The following is a 19,125-nucleotide window of genomic DNA, read 5'->3' as shown; positions in this document are numbered from 1 at the left end:
GTAAATTCTATCCTATTCGTTCCCTCTTTTTCTCTCCTTTTCAGTCACAGACATCTACAACAAATGACTTACTTCGTCATCGTCGACATCATCTTCACCATCATCATAATCATAGTCACTACCACTTTAATAATATTCATCAGCATCCAGCATTGTTTGATTATGAACCGCATTATGATACTAATCATATCTCGTCTCCCATACATTTATCACCGAATCGCGATAAAGATACAAAGTCCATGGTAAATACTACTATTACCGATGGTAATAATAAACTTTCTTCCATACAACCTAATAATAATAGTAATGGTACTAGTAATAAGCATTATCATCATCGTTCATATGAAGTAAATAATAATACTAGTCTTCATGAAGAAACTAATCATAATGATGTCCAGTATCGAGATGACGAAACTCCCACTCCTCCTCTTCATCATCATAATCCTTATTGTTTTTCAGTTAATCTATCAACTCATACAATGGCAACATCGAATTCTCCTATTAATAACACATTGATATCTTCAAGTCGTTCTCATCATCATAATCATTCCTCATTGACTGCACTGCCTAAAATGGAACATAGGTATTCACAAGAAACTATTCAATCCCCACCGGAATATACTTCAATGATGAGTCCAAAAAATCATTCTATTGGAAATAATATTACATCATCACCGCAAGATTATCGTTCAGTGTCAGTGCCAGGGATATGGAATTCTCAAACTAAGGTAATTTACTATACTCTCTCTCTCTAAATATATATATATATATAGTGTCCTCTTTGTTTCTCCGATTGTACTGTGTTACTGTCGTATGTAGGAAGTAGAAACATGTTTTTGATACATCAAGAAATATATAAATCTCGTCTTCAGGTTGTCCATTCATCGGTGTTCAGAAATATCATTGACAAAAGAGTTATTTATCTAATAAATTTATCTTTTTTTTACGTCGAAAGTATAGTTTGGGAGGAGCCCTTGAGAATCGAGAATGAGACCTTAAAGTTCCTGCGCGATATTCAAATATTATCTTTAACGAACAGTAGAAAAGCCTTAATATGTTGATCAAAACATTTAAAATGTTGGTGAGAAATTATGTGGTGAAAATGATACTGTTAAACGTATCAAATATCTAATTTTGTCTCTTCAGCTTGTGTATGACAGGCGAATCTACACTATCCATAAATCTTAACTATTAACTTTGAATCCTGAAACAAACCTGATAACACTACAGTTTATGAAGGAAACAATCAGATAGCATTTCTTATACTTTTTGAGCGAAATTCATTTCTCTATTTAGCCATAACACTTTTATGTTCACTGATGTCTCTTTTAAAGATATCCTCCTCTTTTTAAATTATTTCCCATGTCCTCTTGATTTTGTTCATCGTTGTTTCTGGGATCACTTCATTTGATTTGACCCCTCTATTATCATTAATTTTCTTACTTCATTCACATTATAATTTATTGTTAACTTATTAATTTTACATGGCTTTTAATTTGAACACCCATAATCTGTTCTTGTTATTATCTACACTACGTAATCTTTCTATTACATCATCATGTTTATTCATTGCTTATATGAGCTCATGGAACGAATATTCAAAATTTCATTTAAAAGAGATGCCTTCGTTCATCTTGGTGTTTTTTAATGTTTGAAAAGTAGGAGAAAACGTTATTGTTGAACAAAGTAAATGATTATTAACTCATCGCTTGGTATTACTACTATCATTTTCTTTCGATGTGGTTTAAAGTCGTTTTTAAATTCATTTGGTCTTTTCTGAAGTTTTTACTACTTCGTTGTTTTCATTTTCATTCTCTCCTCTTCCCTCCTTTTTTCCCCATATTCTTAAACAAAATAGAACTATGATTTATGTGTGCGTGCGCTTTTTCACGATAACTTATTCATCATAAACTTGAGATTATGCCATATGAATAATATTGTTAAACAATATTAGTGTTGTTTTGTTAGTTTTATTTCCGCTCGTTATTCGTCACCCTCTCCCCTACCTTCAACTTTTTGTTATTACTATGTTTATCATCATTTTTATATCTCAAGGTCACGAAGACTTGGTTATTTCGGTTGGTAATAATATTAATTATTATTATCATTGGTTACTTTGATCGTATAACATGTGTTGGGCTTGTAAAAGGGTAGTCTATTTTTTCGAGAATTTTTCAACTTTAATACTTCATTTACTACATCGTAGGTTTAAACTCTGTTCCATTTACTTCGATGCAGAAAAGGGGATGGTGTTATTAAGCCTGTCGAAGCCAAGTATATAAATATGCACCCGGTAAATAAACTGAATAAATGTACCGTAACACTCTACATAAGACAAGTATTTTCCATTATTCAATATGTGTTATATTCCTGTTTGTATATGAAGATCAAAGTCATAATGCTTGCAGATAGTTTTCATCGCTGACTGATATTAGTTCAAGAATTATGGGACAACGTATGATCTCTGGAACGCAAATAGTTCCATTGTTTGTCCAAGGCGAAAATCTGTTTCCCATGCAATGTCACTTGGGGTTTCCTTTACCATCTGTATATTTCTTTGTTACTTAACCATTGTATGGATTGATGATTTAGTGGGTAGCACATTTGACTTTCAGTCGCTGAAATGTATATTCTTGACGGGTACTAGGTAAGGATGGCAAATCGATTGATGAAGTAGTGAAACTCCATCATTTGAGATGGCTGGGACATGTGTTACGTATGCCCAACCACCGACTGCCTCGACGTGCAATGCTTTATGGTGTGGGAGCAGGTTGGAAGAAAGCTAGGGGTGGCCAGACCAAAACATGGCATAAATCCATGAAGTCGCTGACAAGTGGACTGAGCCATGTTGGTAGGTGTAGACTACCTGGTTGGGATTCGCGAGATGATAGCTACCGATGGTTAGAGACCTTGAATGACATGGCTCAAAATCGTTTGCAATGGCGAAGGTGCATCCACTCTTTGTGTTCTACCAAATTCTAATCTTCTGAATTCTTCATGTCCCTATCCTTTTTCTCTTTCCAAATTTAGTTCACTGTATTATACTCCTTCAATAACATCTTCAAACCCTAATCTTTCACATTAATGTTTATGCTTTTACTACTTCTACCACTATGGGCTTCGAATCGACAACTGCATCTCTGTGCTAATGTGGTATGGCAACTCGAACTGATGTACGTACGTACGAAGTTCTACGTTGTAACTGACTGACTGACTGACTGAATTCTGTTTCACCTACTTTTGTATAGAAAGGGGGCCATCGATTTATGAAGTCATTGACCATTGGTCTGAATTATGTAAGTACATCCAGACTATTTGGTTGAACCTCTACGCTGATAACCTTGGTCAGTGGCTGGAGATTTTAGGTGACAGTCTAGAATCGGTCACAATGTCGCGGATCCATAATCTCAGTCTTCCTTCATACACGACCTTTCCATTCTGCCTATTCGAACGGTATTCTCAATCAGTAGTCTTTCCCGTTATTATCACTGCTGCATTATTTCTATCTCTATGTCACTAGTTTTGTTGATTTCATCTCATCATAAAAAATATGGTATGAGAACTTGGGTCAACACAATTATGCTATGCCCTTGGTGGATTATGATTGATTCGACGGTGCGTAGTATCACTATTTTGGAAAAAGTGTGTTTCTGTGAAAGTCGAGCACATGAATCTAGGACTCAGTGGCCGAGTGGATAACGCGATGGCGTTTGAAGCGAGGGTACAGGGTTCGAGTCCCAGAGTGAACATCAACTCTGAGATGCAGGTACATCCATCTGACGAGTCCCAAATAGGACGAAACGCGCGTCCTGGATTCCACTGCTAGCCACTATCCATCTCTGCTTACCATAAATCTTCAATTGTTTACTGAGTATTTAATAATTTTTATTTATTAGTTTATTCCCTTTATAATTTAAATTTTCTTTCAAAAAACAATTTTTTTTCTCTTGTTTACTGTTTTATGGTAAACAAAATAGTTCACCCTAAATTAAGTTTCTTTTGAGAAAAAATTAAGAAGGAAAGAGAGAATAGTTTCCCATTTCATTAAACTGTATTCTTTATGTAACTTGACTGAATTTAGGCCAATCAACTTGTTAACTTATTCCACTGAAAACTTAACATTCGCACTTCATTTTCATTAAAAACTATAACTAAACAAAACATTTGATGGCTTTTTCAGTTTGTGGAATTATACATTTTTAAATAGTGATTAGTAGCAGTGGAATCCAGACGTTGGATTTTATCGTAACTGGGACTTATCACCTAGTTGTACTAAGGTGGTGGTGGCGTAGTAGGTTTATTATAATAATTGGAAAGGGATTCGGAATGATTACATACGATTTGATAATAGGTGTAATTGGAACTGAATAAAGTTTATATCTCACTGAGCCATGAAATAAAATAATAGTAGACGTGATTGATTGTGAAGAATTTGTTCTAGGGAAAAATAGCACTTCTCCATGTACAGATTCACTTTGTGGTGAACATTAATTAAAGTTAAATAACTATTAATCAAACGAATATCATGCCTAATGAATACATAACAAGAATTATGAGTATACAATAGAATATCATAATGAAATAATTAATAACTGAAGCTATCCGAATACACAATCAGATGTTTTAGTAAACGGCTATCATCCTGGATTGGTGACTTAGTGTTTAGGCTGTTTGACTTTCAGCTACTAAATCCCAGGTTCGAACTGTACTCTTTCTACTTCGCTTTGGGCAATAGGTTAATATTGTTAGTCCGTGTACTTGAAGTGTGGCTCATACCTATGTACTTAGTAAATGATTTAATTTAATTTTAAGAAACCATCCTTAACAAATTCATGATCCCATTTTATTTTCGCTTTCTATCACAAACCAATATTCTTTAATACACTGATTTAAACTAAAACCCCAGTATTTACCATTTCAAACATCAATGCATTTTTTGTCAAGCTATTAAATCTATAAAGCTATTAATTTGTTCGAAATGTGTAATAAGTATCATTATTAGGAAGTGGTTTTGCTTTTTTTATTGTTAATATTTACTATTAAATTTCAACTCATATCTATTTGTCCTATGCATCTAGGCACTCGTTCAAGGCATCTGTGTATATGCTTACAGAGATGCTAACCAAACTCTTGAATATCAACATTAGTAAGAATACAAACCCTTCCTATTAATAGTATCATGAAATATAAGTGATATCATAGGTACTTGACCAGTAATATGGCAGATTTAATACAATCTAAAGTTATTATGAATGAGATTTTATATTACGTGGTTGGAGGTGTTTAGTAGGAGATTCTTGATCTAGGTTTTGCGCAGGTGGCTTACACTTATCAGTAAAGTGTACCTGCAGTCTTAGGGGAACTGATATCTCCAGTTGGATTTGAGCCAACTAAATTCGAAGTTTGGGAAGTTACTGCTGCATTTTCCCGGCTGTTACTGCCTTCCTGTCCAGATTTTCTTACTGTCTACTTTCAATCACCCAGGATTAATTTTTATCTTATTCAACTTTATTTTGGCTTATTCATCAAGTAACCTAATATTTTTAATTTTTGAGTGAAGTTTCGTTCCTTATAATATCGAAGCGGTGTTTCATTTCCTTTTTGTAATATAAACAGACTCTTTTATAGTGTGGGGTTGTGAAAATTGTCTGGTTTTTATTTTGATGACGAACCGAAGGCTCTGGGCTCGAGTCCCGCGTGCGGGATCGTGGATATACACTGCTGAGAAGTTGCATGGTAGGACGAAACAGCCGTCCGGTGCTTCTAGGTTTTCAATGTTGATCTAACACTGATCGGTTCATGATTTATTTCATTGTATGCTTTAAATTTCTAGTTAGTGTTTTCTTAAACCAGTGTGAATTTCGGACCATTACACATTATCGTTCTGGTCCTATGGTATATGTGTTATTGACTTACTTAAAAATGTAACCATAACCTATTTAAATTTTGTACTGTTTCACTACTAATTCTGAGCAAATTGTTTGAACCTGAGCTCTTTTCCTCTCAGTGGGAATTAAATCACTTCCAGTGATACATTAAACTATTCTAGAGATTAAGCGCCCTTCTGGAGACTAAAAGTCCTGGGTCTGATCCCCTGTGGTAGGTTCATAGATAATTCACTGTTAAGGAAAGAATACCGTACTAGAACGAAACAGCCGTCCAGTGCTTTTAATTTTTCCATAGTGGTCTGTGATACAAACTAAAAATAATTTTTATGTCATTTAGAGTAAGAGGTAAAACAAGAAAGACAGGACGAGAAAGCTATGGAGAGAGTGAAAGTGAGTGAGAGCAACATGTAAAGTGAAGTATAATGTTTAAATTTCTATTTATGTGTGCTTGTGTGAACGTAGCGCATTAAACTGATTTATGTATTTATTTTCTGTTTTTGTTCTTTTTATTATACTTTAGCCGGATATTATTTCACCGCAAAAAGCTGACAAGGTAACATATGGTAAGTATAAAGAGTGAATACATGAATGATTGCGCTTATTCATACAATTCTTTCTCTTCTTGGTGGTGGTGAGGAGAAGGAACTAAGGATATTTTATTCTTTTTTCGAGATTTGGTGTTTAATAACTTAATTTTGTTTTCCAAATATATTAATTGGTAAGTTTACATTTGAAATTGTACAGTACTGATGACTTAATGTTTAGAACTAATTCAACTTCCAAAAACCATTGGCCTTTGAAGCTCAGAAACCTTTCTATCCTTTACTCTGTTTTCTCTTTCAGTTGCGTTTCATACATCGGCTTTTATACATAAAACGTTGGAACTCAATCCAAGTATACCTACTCGGATCACGTTATTGAGTAGTTACTTTTACTGGGTTGTTCAAAGTACTATTTAGCATTTAGTAGAGGACGAATAGTGTAGTACCGTACACAGAAGCGTCTGTCTCAACCTCTAGGCTATCTGTTTTACAATTGTGAAAAATTTCAGAAAGTTTCTATATTTTAACTAATTACTGACTTAGTTAATGACAATAAAAGCTTCACAATTAAATAAATTCAACTCGAAAAACAAAACACGATCAAAGTATCTACTTGAGCTGGTAATCATCTGGGTCACCTCTATAAAACTACGATCTATCGTTTACCTAAATACTGCAAAATTTAAACGAAACAATAGTTTATATATTTTCCAGTTTGTCTATTATCGAAATAAATGAAATTTATTTGCACGAAATATTCATCTATCGAATGTATATACTACATGAAAGTGTCACTAAACAAGAATTTGTTGAAATATGTCGTATTTTGTGCTACGAATTCCTTACTGTAATCAAATATATTTCGAACATAACCATTATTGTTAACATATGATTAATTTCTTGTTATCAACTATAATGGTTGTGAGATTTATCGTGGTTAGTCAGCTACCACTTATATTGAGGAAGTCACTATAGAAGTTGATCAAAAGCTATGAAATTCGGCGAGGGAAATTTTGTTTTCATTGAATTTTTTCACTGAATTGTATTTATTTTGTTTATTGACCCAGTAAACTCAATGTTTTATTTTTTGGAAGTTGCATAGGTTAGTAAGTTGACGATATTTTTAAATCATCCACTTTGCGAAACAATGCAGTTTTAGTTTTAACCTCTGCAGAAAAGCTTACCCATCATTGATAAAATGAATTCTGACAAAATAGTTCATTATCAGTTACGTTTACAGCACGAACGAAAATTAGTATACAAGGAATAATTGTTTGCTAGATCGCTATCAGTATAAGTTTTAATACCGCTAACTTAAATCGGAAATTGTTAATTTTGACTAAATAAAAAGAAAAATGTAATGATCGTAATAATTAGAAAAAAACGTTTACAATCTGATAAGTATTGTGTCTGCCTATAGAAGTTGATTTCACTAAGAGTGAAGAAAGTGGAAAACAATAATTAACCACTGAGAATACCTCGATTAGTAAAAGGGACTCATCTGTTCACCAACTATAATTATTAGTTTTCACTAAAAACCACCTTCCTTGAGAAAGAATACACATTTACAATAAGGTTCGGTAAGACTAGTTAGAGGGGAATGTATAAAGAAATACTGGAACTCAATATCTAGAATAAAATAGAAAAGAAATACATCTGAACCATATCACCTTAAATTGTCACTGTTATCGATTATCTCATGAACCTCAAAAAGGTAGTTTATACCTACTAACATGGTTTAGATCAATACTCGTTTGTCTTTTGAATGTTGAGGTAGGCGTTGGTTGGGGATACATTACATACACCTCAATCACCAATAACATTAAACAGTTTGTGATGAATGATAAATTTAGTATTAATTTTCACTACAAACTGGCATGAATTTATAAATCATTGAAGACTAGTGAGCACTGAATAGTTGTCTTTGTTCTAGTTTAAGACTTTCGTTTATTGTACACATCATGTAACTTTCGAACCAGAGGTCTTTATGTTTTGCATCATGTGTGATTTTATATTGAATTTAATCTCGACCATACTATTACTGACATCAGTCGATGTGCTATGCAGCGCAACCATCATCCATGATATCTGTTTATTCTTTATAAAATAGTTATCAGTTCTATCAGTTATAACATTTCTCAATAGTTTTAAAAGCAACACTTTTCTCTAACATTTATTTAGAAAATAAATCACTGACAGTTAAGTAAATTTTGTATGCGTAACAGTCAATATTCTAACATGATGTGTATATCTCTTGAGTGTCAATTAGAGTTCAACTACTACTGCGAATTACATTTTGTTTCTATGCCTAAAAGTAATGACACATTTTTCATACATTTTTTCTTATATTGATTCAATAGTAAATAACAAGAGTTTGTAGTGCAATACCTATTTAGGGTCCACCTGATCATCGTAATCAATAGTGTTAGAGATTGAATGATCTGGTTAAGAATTATTCTCAGTGTCGCGAATACATTCACTCTTTGTATTCCCTTAAATTTTAAGTCCTTTAATTTCTCATAGATTTAAAGAAAGAATTATTTTACTAATCTATATTTTCCTCTCGAAATGTACCTTGAATCTCTAGTGTTTTCTATTCCTATTAATCCTGTTACTACTTCTATTACCCTAGGATTTACCCTGACAATTTCACTATGCAAATGAGATATGGTAACTTGAGTCGATTTATATGTGTTTTAGGTTCTATGTGACATTTGACTGACTGTAGTACAGACAATTTATACACATACATTTTTTAATTGTTAACTGCAGTGAAGAAACAAAAATAATTCATTATAATATTAATGATAAAAATAAGATTGCATGAAAAAATCCTTTACATATACACATCAATGTACTACAACAGTTAATATGATATGGTAATTTATTATTATTATTAGCTCTCTTCAATATTATATTATTGATACAATAGAGAATTCTTGGCACGAAGTATTACAACAAGTTTACGTTTCTTATTTGTTGATCGATCCTGACGACGAATATTGAGTGATTACAAGTTAAATGTTAGCAGTTCAGAAGTCGACATTTGAATAATGTACATTCTTTTCGATGCATATTGCCAGAAACCACGATATCTCTGATTGCACTTTATTGTAACTTGTACAGCGAAGTGTCGTAAACTTTTCATGAATTCACTTGAATAGGTTATGAGATTAATTGACTAAATGATGTGTTAAAACAGACAAACAAGAACAGATAACTTGTTGAAACATCTAGATGTTAGGAACAGGTAGTACAGGTATTCAATCGGGTCGCCTGAAATTCGATGGATTTATAAAACAGTAAGAAAGAAAAATAACTCAAAAGCATACATGTCATCATCGCTAACAAGAATAATCATAGTTCTCCATATCATTCATTATTATTATTGATATTATTAGTATAACCATCCTCATCTTCTAAGTAGAAAGTACTATGATTTGTCTGGGTATGTGTATGTATGCGAGTCCGTATATTTCTTCTTCTTCTCGTTGGTGTTGTTGTTATCTCCAGTGGTAGTCACAATTACATGACTGATCATGTGCGTGTTTGAAACAGACGCAATGTAATCAGTCAACCAGTCAATCATTATTATTATTATTTATCCATTGCTTTTTTAGGAGAATGTGTTTTGTTTTCATTCAATGTGTCTATTTATTAGTTAATGTTTGAATAAGTTATTTTCTGTTCCAATTATTCATCTACTTATTTACATCCCTTTTTACTATTTAGTTTATCTTATTTTTATTATTGTGTGGATACAAGAAAAAGAGTTTAAATTATAACAGGAAAACAAATAATTATTGAGAAAAATCGTTTCATAATTCAATCCCTTTACATATTTATGTTTGTATGTGTGTGAGTGTATATGTGTGTATGCATTGTAAATAGTATAGACTTTTGATTTCTTCTTTCTCTTCATGTTTTTCTAGTTAATTGTTATTGAATATTCGATATGACTCTTTTACTTTGAACAATATTGTAAATAATAGGTAAATATTAGTAAGATATACAATGGGATAGTCTATTATAATAATCTATTATCGATTAAAAATATGACTTAGTGTTCAAAGCAATTGACTTTTATTTATTAGGTTGTTACAGTTTTAAATGATGCTCTTCATAGTTTTGTTTGGCTGACTATTATCAGTTTATAATAGCTATTATAATCATCTATTATCAGTAGCTGAAACGTCGGCTGATTATGGATGAGAATCTGTGATAGTGGCTCAGATACAGTTGTTCTTTAAACCACTGTAGATTTTGAGTTCTAGTATTCCTTTATACATACTTTTTCTTCCATTTAGTAGTTCTTATTATCATTGTCGCTACACTTCCTTGCTAATAATCTTGTTGTGTTGTTGATGTGGTATGACAACTTGTGTTAATACACATATTTACCAGTTTCTATTTTAATCATTATTGACTGACAGACATTCAAAGTGATATTTCTCCAAGTTCAAAGTACATCTGTTAACTTTTACTTGCTAAATGAATTACTGAATCAGAAATTTAGGTCCCAGATCATCATTTATTCCGATTTTAATACCTAGCTACAATCGTTACTAGTTTCCACATGCAGAAAATACGTCTCATGACTAAATGGATGACATAACTTTCTAAAAAAGTCATAACTTTACTGTCATTCCGTAAGAAATATTTCATCTGTTGTCAAATGCTGTTTTCTTTTCACTATAAATCAAAGAAAATAACCATCCTATAATTACAGTATCAAGCTTATGTGGTATTTTTGAGCTGTTGTATTCTCTGAGCTGGATAGTTCAATCGTGAAGCTTTCATTTTCTTTCTATACAACGTCATTAGTACAATATTTCAATGCTAAATAAACTTCTGATAATTACTTCATAATATATGTGAATCTGATGGATGATAGGTGATATGTATGAATTTTTATTACAATTTAGTTGACAAATTTTCTTGAGTAAAAAGTCTCTTTAGATCATATAATTTATCCTCTTATTTACGGTAGTATGCAAATATTTTGTCAATGCCATAGCGACCATTAATAATTATAATTGATAGGAACTAGCCTATTACTGCGATGGTAGGAAATGATGATTTCTCATGATACATGAATAAAGAGGAAACTATGGTTGCTAACTCCAGAAATTTGGATCTTACCAGGCTACAGAGTATCAGAAAATTGAAATTTAACGTGTAACTGTAAAGAACTACTATTTCGAAGAAAAAAGTTCCTGGCTGGTACTATCCAAATGCTAAAGAAATGGTTCAAATTGGTAGATTCTTTGGTGATGATAATAAATTTTTTCCATTTACAGTTCAGTAAATATGTACTAATAATAGTCATGGGCTCATTAGTGGCTTGCTTCGAGACACGATTCCCGGGGTTCTAGTTAAAAGCAGTGACCAGTGAAGCTTAAACTTAATGGTTTTAAATCAGTTATCCACCATAGGCAATGGAAGCTGGTCCCTCAATATCGTAGATTGATTGTAGTTAGACGTTTACAGTATTCGAGCTGGATACTGAGGTTTCTGGTTTCGAATCCTGGATGTTTGGCCGTGGGTGAATAATGCTGAAGAGTCCTATACTGGGATGAAACAGCTGTCCAGTGCTTTCAGGTTTTCAGCAGTCGTCCAACTAAGATTAGTTCGTGATTGAAAAATTATTAAATACATTACTTCTAGTTAGTAGTTTTGAATTTTCTAAATTATTTATTTATTCACCTACTTATTGATATGATTTTTATAGGTAACAGTTGTGATGCTGATAGTGTTAAAACAATGCCAATGGTTTCCGTTCCATCTGAAAATCTTAAACGATCCGACTCTATCAATAGTAACAAATCTCATTGTCATCAATTTAGTGTAGCTGCTTTAACTGATGAAGTTATGCATTCCTCTGCTCAATCAGAAGAATCCAAGTCACAAACTACTATTAAATCCAAATCTCCAAAACATCCAAGTGGTAAAAAGCGAACCTACAGAAAATCAGAGCAGCGCGATATCAAAAATTCTGTATACGATAAGTATTCACATCGTCATAATGAATATGATAAATCTTTTGCGTATCCCAAATTTGACAATCCTACATATACAAACCGGTGTCCTATTGTAGATAACAATGGTAACAATAAATCTTGGAATTCAACAGGTAATGATTCGTTAAAAGGAGCATCATACTTTCCTACAACAGTTGGTACAAATCACAATTGTGAACGAATCCATGATACAGTTTCAAAATATTCTCCATTGACCAATCATAATGTTAATTCGATACCATTTTCTTTACGTAATTCAGCTGATTCTCTTCCTGCTCATTCATATCTACCACCAAGAGGATTGCAAGAACCTACAAGTTGTGGTTCACAGATCAGACCTTTGTCATCATCATCTGCACACTTAGTATCACCTTCAGTCCCATCATCATTATGCTCGAACTCATTTTTTCCACATCAAAATTTATTAAAACAAATTATGGGTATTGATTCAGAAACTGCTAATCAATTACTCAGTGATCCACGTTTTATGGAATTGTATGCACTTACTATGGCTACTCTAAGCAATAGCGTTGATGGTGTTCCTGACTCCATATTACCACCACCAGTATCAGGAATTTCTTTGCCTAATCATGCCAATACAATAATATCAACATCGGTTAACAGTAGTAATCAAAATATTAATTCAAGTAGTCAATTCAGAAATGGGAATACTGCAGGACATTCACGAACAACTGATCCTTCACAATTCGGAGAAACATCGTAAGTTGTTGTTTGCAACATTTGACTTCCCGTAGGTTTCTCAACTAGTTTTCCTCAAACATGAATGTTTTTAGTTTAGCTTTGCAATAAGCTATATATTGCATCATTGATACAGCGTAGCAACTAATTTTTATAGAATGCTAATCAATTGCCTCAATTTCTTTCGGTCCATATAATACTATTTAATTAAAATAGTAAACTATTGGTTGTTTCACTTAATCCACTATATCTCATTATTCTCATAGTTTATGAATGATCAAAACTTATATGTTTAATGATCCACTGACTAATTAATTAACTGATCCCATACAGTTGTTACATTTGTTATTAGTTGCACTTTGCAGGTTAAGCGTGTGATGAAGGAAGAAGCAATGGTTTTATTCGTAACTCTTAATTAGTTGTGTACTTCTAATTATGGAAATTTGAATTTATATTTGTTCATTCCGTTGAGATTTCTGTTATTTCTTAAAATGATAATATCATTGTTATGTGTGTTTTTCTCATGAGTGGTTATTATTTACTTTTTAAAGCTTCGTTTATTATCCTCCTTCAACCATTGCGAAAAAACTCATAGGGTTTTTTCTTATCATTTTATATTTTCTAAGTGATTACTGGATTATATTAGCTTATTTGTTGAATTTCTGAGTAATGAAATACTATAGCAGTAGGTTCATTAGTTAAGACGTTCAACTTTCCGCCACTAAATCTCAAGTTCGAACCGCGCTCCACCTAGTTTGGTTCGAGAAACGGAGTAGTATCATTAGTCTTAACACTTTCTGTGTTGTTCATACCTAAGGATCTGTTGAATGAGTTGATTTATTCTATACTCAACACTTAGGTCATGTTTTGCGACATTTATTTATTTTACCATGGATCTTGGTACTTCGGCAGTAGAATCATTAGATCCAGCTGCTCTTTTTCGATTTTTATAATTCACCTGGAGGGAGTATAATTAGAAATTGTCCCCTTGTAATGTGTATCTATGTTTGTGAATAAAATAAAGCAGTTGGCCCAGTGGTCAAGGCGTTCGAATTTCAATCACTAGGTTACAAGTTTGAGCCTCATTTCTCATACTTCTGTTTGGGCAGTCAGATAGTTTCACTAGCTCTTACATTCCCAGTACAGTTGTAAGTTATGTTCACAAACCTGTGCCCAGTAAAAGAGTCGGATTAAAAATTGTTCCATAATGAACTGATAATTATGAATCGTGCGGATTTGTCTTGTTGACCACTATATTGTCGAGTTTCTATATCGAATTACTTGCAGTTAGCACTATTTATATTACCGTTTAGTGAATCTTAGCTGAGATATTCGTCTTATTATCAAAAGGTTGATATAATACCAGACAATCCACTCTGGTTTATTTTATAGTTATAAAATTTGACCTTTTAAAGTTCAGTGATATTCTTCAGCTATTCATTTGTAATCATAGATGCATCCGAATCATTGTTCACATCTGATGAAACATCCGAGATTGATTGATTGATTTCCTGGAACAGAATTTCCATGAACTAAAGTAGCTAAGAGATGTGTGTTATATATGCCTAACTGCACCACTTCAGGCTCTGTTCAATGTTAATTGTCGTTGTAGGCTGAAAGAAATCTATGGAGGAATCAAATTAAGATACCGCATCATTTCATTAAATCTATAACAAACTTTTCGTAAAAAACAGCACGGCTTTTTTTCATTGAAATCCATACTTTTTTTTACTTTCAAGTTTATGAAGTCTGTTATTTTCGTTTTATTATTTTTTGCCGAAAACACTTATTTGTTTATTTCACACAACCTTAAAAAACAGTTGCACACGTAGTTTCACGTAACAAATTGATTCATCTATCTAAACGGTATAAAGTAATGAATTTTCTTAGAAACTAGTAATTTTGTGTACATTTTTTCCCATTTTGTAAATTACATTTCATTAATAATAGTAATAATATAATGATACTGTTTATATCATATCAACGTATCATGTGTATTACATTTTGGTGTGTGATTTTTTTGATGCAAATAGTAATAATTAGAAGTAGTTCGTCAAATTCTTTTTTTTTTCAAAAAAGAAAAAAACTATCTAATTGAATGTATATTTAAACATGGATATATAAACTATGGTTGGACAGGTTGTTTAACCCTCCAGTTGATTAGTATATACGGTTAAACAGATAGAGATCATTGTAATTGTTTTAAATGATAAATGCTTTTCTCTATGCGTGCATGTCTGTATTTGTGTCGGTGTTTTTCATACATTTCACATGTACATGCATGTTTTGTATATATAGTAATATATATGTGTGTGATATACACAATGCTAAAATATTTAAAAATAGACATTAGAGACTGACTGGAAAACTTTATTTGGATAAGAATTTAAAATGTTCAAACTTGTAAAAGACCTTTGATGATGACATTGTTATCATGTTGAAGTCAGTAGATCAAATGCATGAAATCTCGTTCTGCATTTTTCAATACGTGCTAAACGCTTTTAAAATTTGGAGAGCATATATTTGTTGACCTACATTCTTTACTATTACTTATTCTATTTTTTTTACTTTTGTGTAAATATGTGGTTAAAATATTCAGCTTTTGATCAGTAGATCGCAGATTTACTTAATTCTGTTTGACGATTCGTCGGTATCATTATTCTTCAAAGTTTCAGATGTTGATCTGCGTACAGAAACTTGCACTTGAACGATAAGCCACATTGACACCGTTCTTGACATTTTTGTTATAATCGTACATAATAGCTTACGGGGAGTTCCATGTAACAATAGTTTTTTTTGGTTGAAGATGATCACTACAGGAAACATACAACGCTAGATATGATTACCTTGCAATGCTTCTATGTAATATCATTTCGATATCCACACACACATACAAACTGCTCTTTAAAAAGAGCCGGACGTAGGTCATCTGAGCCCGATGATTTGTAGCATTTCAAGAGTTGAAGTTTCTTGTGGACTTCCGCCTCATTTGGTGGAGCAGTCGTCATCGGCCATGGAAGGCAGGACAATCTGATTGTTGTTGCTGGAGCAGCAGGCCATTTGTACTGCCCTTCAAAGAATTCTGCCCATCGTCCAAGACGTCGATTGGATATTAGTGATTGGCATCCCATCATCCTCACCGATTGTTTCACTCACACCAGATTTCTTTCTGCCAGTAGCTCGGATTAGTTGGAATAGCTTCCGACAGTTACCAGATGCAGCTGCTGCTTTCAGCTCATTAGCACGCTCCGACCATTAGGTTTCTCGGTCCTTACTCAAGCTCATTTCTTAACAGCCTTCGTTTATGGTCAAACTCACGGTCACCCGGAGTAGACCGACGGGCTTCGATGAGTTGTAAGGAGCCTGAAGAAACCCATTGCTTATAATCAGGACGTTTCGCGAAGTCGCAAGCGACTTTACTCGCCATTTTCATGGCGTCATGCAGTTGCAACCAATGCTCATCTATACTTTTCGGTGGGATGTTAGCTAGCCTAGAAGCCAGCTCGGTTCGATACTTGCAACAGAAGTTGCAACTAGTTTACTAACATCGATCCGTTAGTGGTGGTCAATCCTTCGGCCACTGAAAAGTAAGGTAAGATTGGCGCAGACCAGGGCATGATCAGATTCTAGATAGGTACTCCAAAAGGGGCGGCAGTCTTGTACACAACCACGCCAGCGGTAGCTGATCGCGATGTGATCAATCTGAGTCCAGGCTTGAGATATAAAGGGAGGACGCCAGGTGGCACATCGGCTATGAGCATAGTATTCCATGAAGTAATTTTCATCTCGCTTTCTCGTGGCGGGGTTATTGTTTATGAAATTGAGAGGACGAAAAGCGTCTTTCAGTTTACATATCTGTTAGTCTAAATAACCATACATCGAGAGTCCATGGATAGACGTTTTGTTACACTGATAACAGTACTAAACGAGTACAAAATGACGATGAATGAACAATAAATTATATTTATTTTGAAAATACCTGTAATGATTTTAAATAATTGTGTCTTTCTTTGATGTGTGTATATATTTTAAGGTTATCTCACTGTGGACAACAAGTCAATTTATCCAGTATTCAAAACAAATTATATCCCTATAGCAATATGATGATGTTTGGTGCTAATCATCTCCCACTAGCCCCTGGCACTGTTCCATCATCTTCACAGACCACATCTAATTCGTCCATAAACCGTCTTATCCCACCAAGTAAGGAGTTATTATTATTAGTCATAATTTTGCTTTTTATTTACATAGTTACTTGTTAGGAGAAATTGATAATATTCTTTGCATACATAAAAAACTAGATTTATACTTTTTTAGTGCATTTTTCAATCTTCACTTTTTAGGTATGTTCATGTTACAGATGTTATTTGTACTTGTAAACATCTCTTGTACAGGCATTTTTGTTTGTTTTGATTCGGTCGTATTTTTTTCAAAGTATACTTTTTCTGGTTGCTTTTCGACTTTACAAATCCACTTAGACTTCATGTTATACTACTGTTTTCGCTTTTTTTTGGTGTGTTTTATTTCACCTGAGCGTAAAGCATCCTCATATCGAATGAGTAAATTCCTTTGTGATGTTTTTTTTTTACATTTTTATGACAAAGAATAGACTGGATTTTCCAATAATTATTTTCCACAGGGTTAATTGAGATTACTTACTTACTTACGCCCGTTACCCCTCGTCGAGGAGCATAGGCCGCTCACCAGCATTCTCCATCCAACTCTGTCCTGAGCCTTCCTTTTCAGTTCTTTCCAGTTGCTATTCATCCTTTTCATATCGGCTTCTATTTCCCGGCGTAGTGTGTTCTTTGGCCTTCCACTTTTCCGCTTCCCTTCCGGATTCCAAGTTAGGGATTGAGTCGTGATGCATATTGGTGATTTTCTTAATGTATGTCCGATCCACTTCCAACGTCTTTTCCTAATTTCCTCTTCAGCTGGAAGCTGGTTTGTCCTCTCCCATAAAACGCTGTTGCTAATAGTATCCGGCCAATGAATGTTGAGTATTTTGCGTAGACAACTGTTTATAAATACTTGTACCTTCCTGATGATGGCCGTAGTAGTTCTCCACGTTTCAGCTCCACACAGTAGGACTGTCTTGACGTTCGTATTAAAGATTGTGACCTTGAAATTAGTTGACAGTTGTTTTGAGTTCCATATGTTCTTCAATTGTAGAAATGCTGCCCTTGCTTTGCCAATCCTCGCCTTTACATCTGCATCCGATCCTCCTTGTTTATCAACCATGCTGCCCAGGTACTTGAATGTTTCCACCTCTTCCAGAATTTCGCCATCAAGTGTGATTGGGTTGGTGTTCTCCGTGTTGCATTTGAGAATCTTGCTTTTTCCTTTGTAAATGTGGAGGCCTATCGATGCGGAGACGGCTGCTACATTTGCTGTCTTCATCTGCATTTGTTCGTGTGTATGAGAGAGGAGGGCTAGGTCATCTGCGGAGTCCAAGTCATCTAATTGATTCTGAGCTGTCCATTGTATTCCGTATTTCCCGTCAGATGTCGAATTCTTCATAATCCAGTCAATCACTAGAAGGAAGAGGAATGGGGAGAGTAGACAGCCTTGTCTGACTCCGGTCCTTACTGGAAATGCATCTGTCAGCTGTCCTCCATGCATGACTTTGCACTGTAGTCCATCGTATGAGTTTTGGATAATGTTGACAATCTTTTCAGGAACTCCATAGTGTCGAAGAAGTTTCCATAATGTTCTCCTGTCCACGCTGTCAAACGCCTTCTCATAGTCAATGAAGTTGACGTATAGTGATGAGTTCCACTCAACTGATTGTTCAACGATGATCCGTAGTGTCGCAATCTGGTCTGTGCACGACCTATCCTTACGGAATCCAACCTGTTGATCCCTAAGTTCGGCGTCTACTGCGTCTTTCATCCGATTCAGCAGCACTCTGTTGGAAACTTTTCCTGGTACTGATAACAAACTGATGCCTCTGTAATTCTCACATTTGCTCAGATC

The 19,125-nt window shown here is 33.9% G+C and overlaps 1 protein-coding gene across 1 annotated transcript; it reads left to right on the top strand.

Moving 5' to 3' along the window:
* Positions 1–239: 239 nt before the first annotated feature.
* Positions 240–14,102, top strand: Smp_051760 (hypothetical protein; the record flags this gene model as incomplete). Its single annotated transcript, XM_018796578.1, has 4 exons — positions 240–728; positions 6,409–6,451; positions 12,162–13,170; positions 14,009–14,102. The coding sequence occupies 4 exons, from the start codon at positions 240–242 to the stop codon at positions 14,100–14,102; spliced, it is 1,635 nt and encodes a 544-aa protein (XP_018651706.1).
* Between the last annotated feature and the right edge of the window lie 5,023 nt (positions 14,103–19,125).

The sequence above is a fragment of the Schistosoma mansoni genome, chromosome 4 (genome assembly GCF_000237925.1).
Source record: "Schistosoma mansoni strain Puerto Rico chromosome 4, complete genome".
Taxonomy (NCBI): Eukaryota; Metazoa; Platyhelminthes; class Trematoda; order Strigeidida; family Schistosomatidae; genus Schistosoma; species Schistosoma mansoni.
Note: the sequence above shows the minus strand (reverse complement) of the source record. Positions and strands in the feature narration are given on the sequence as shown.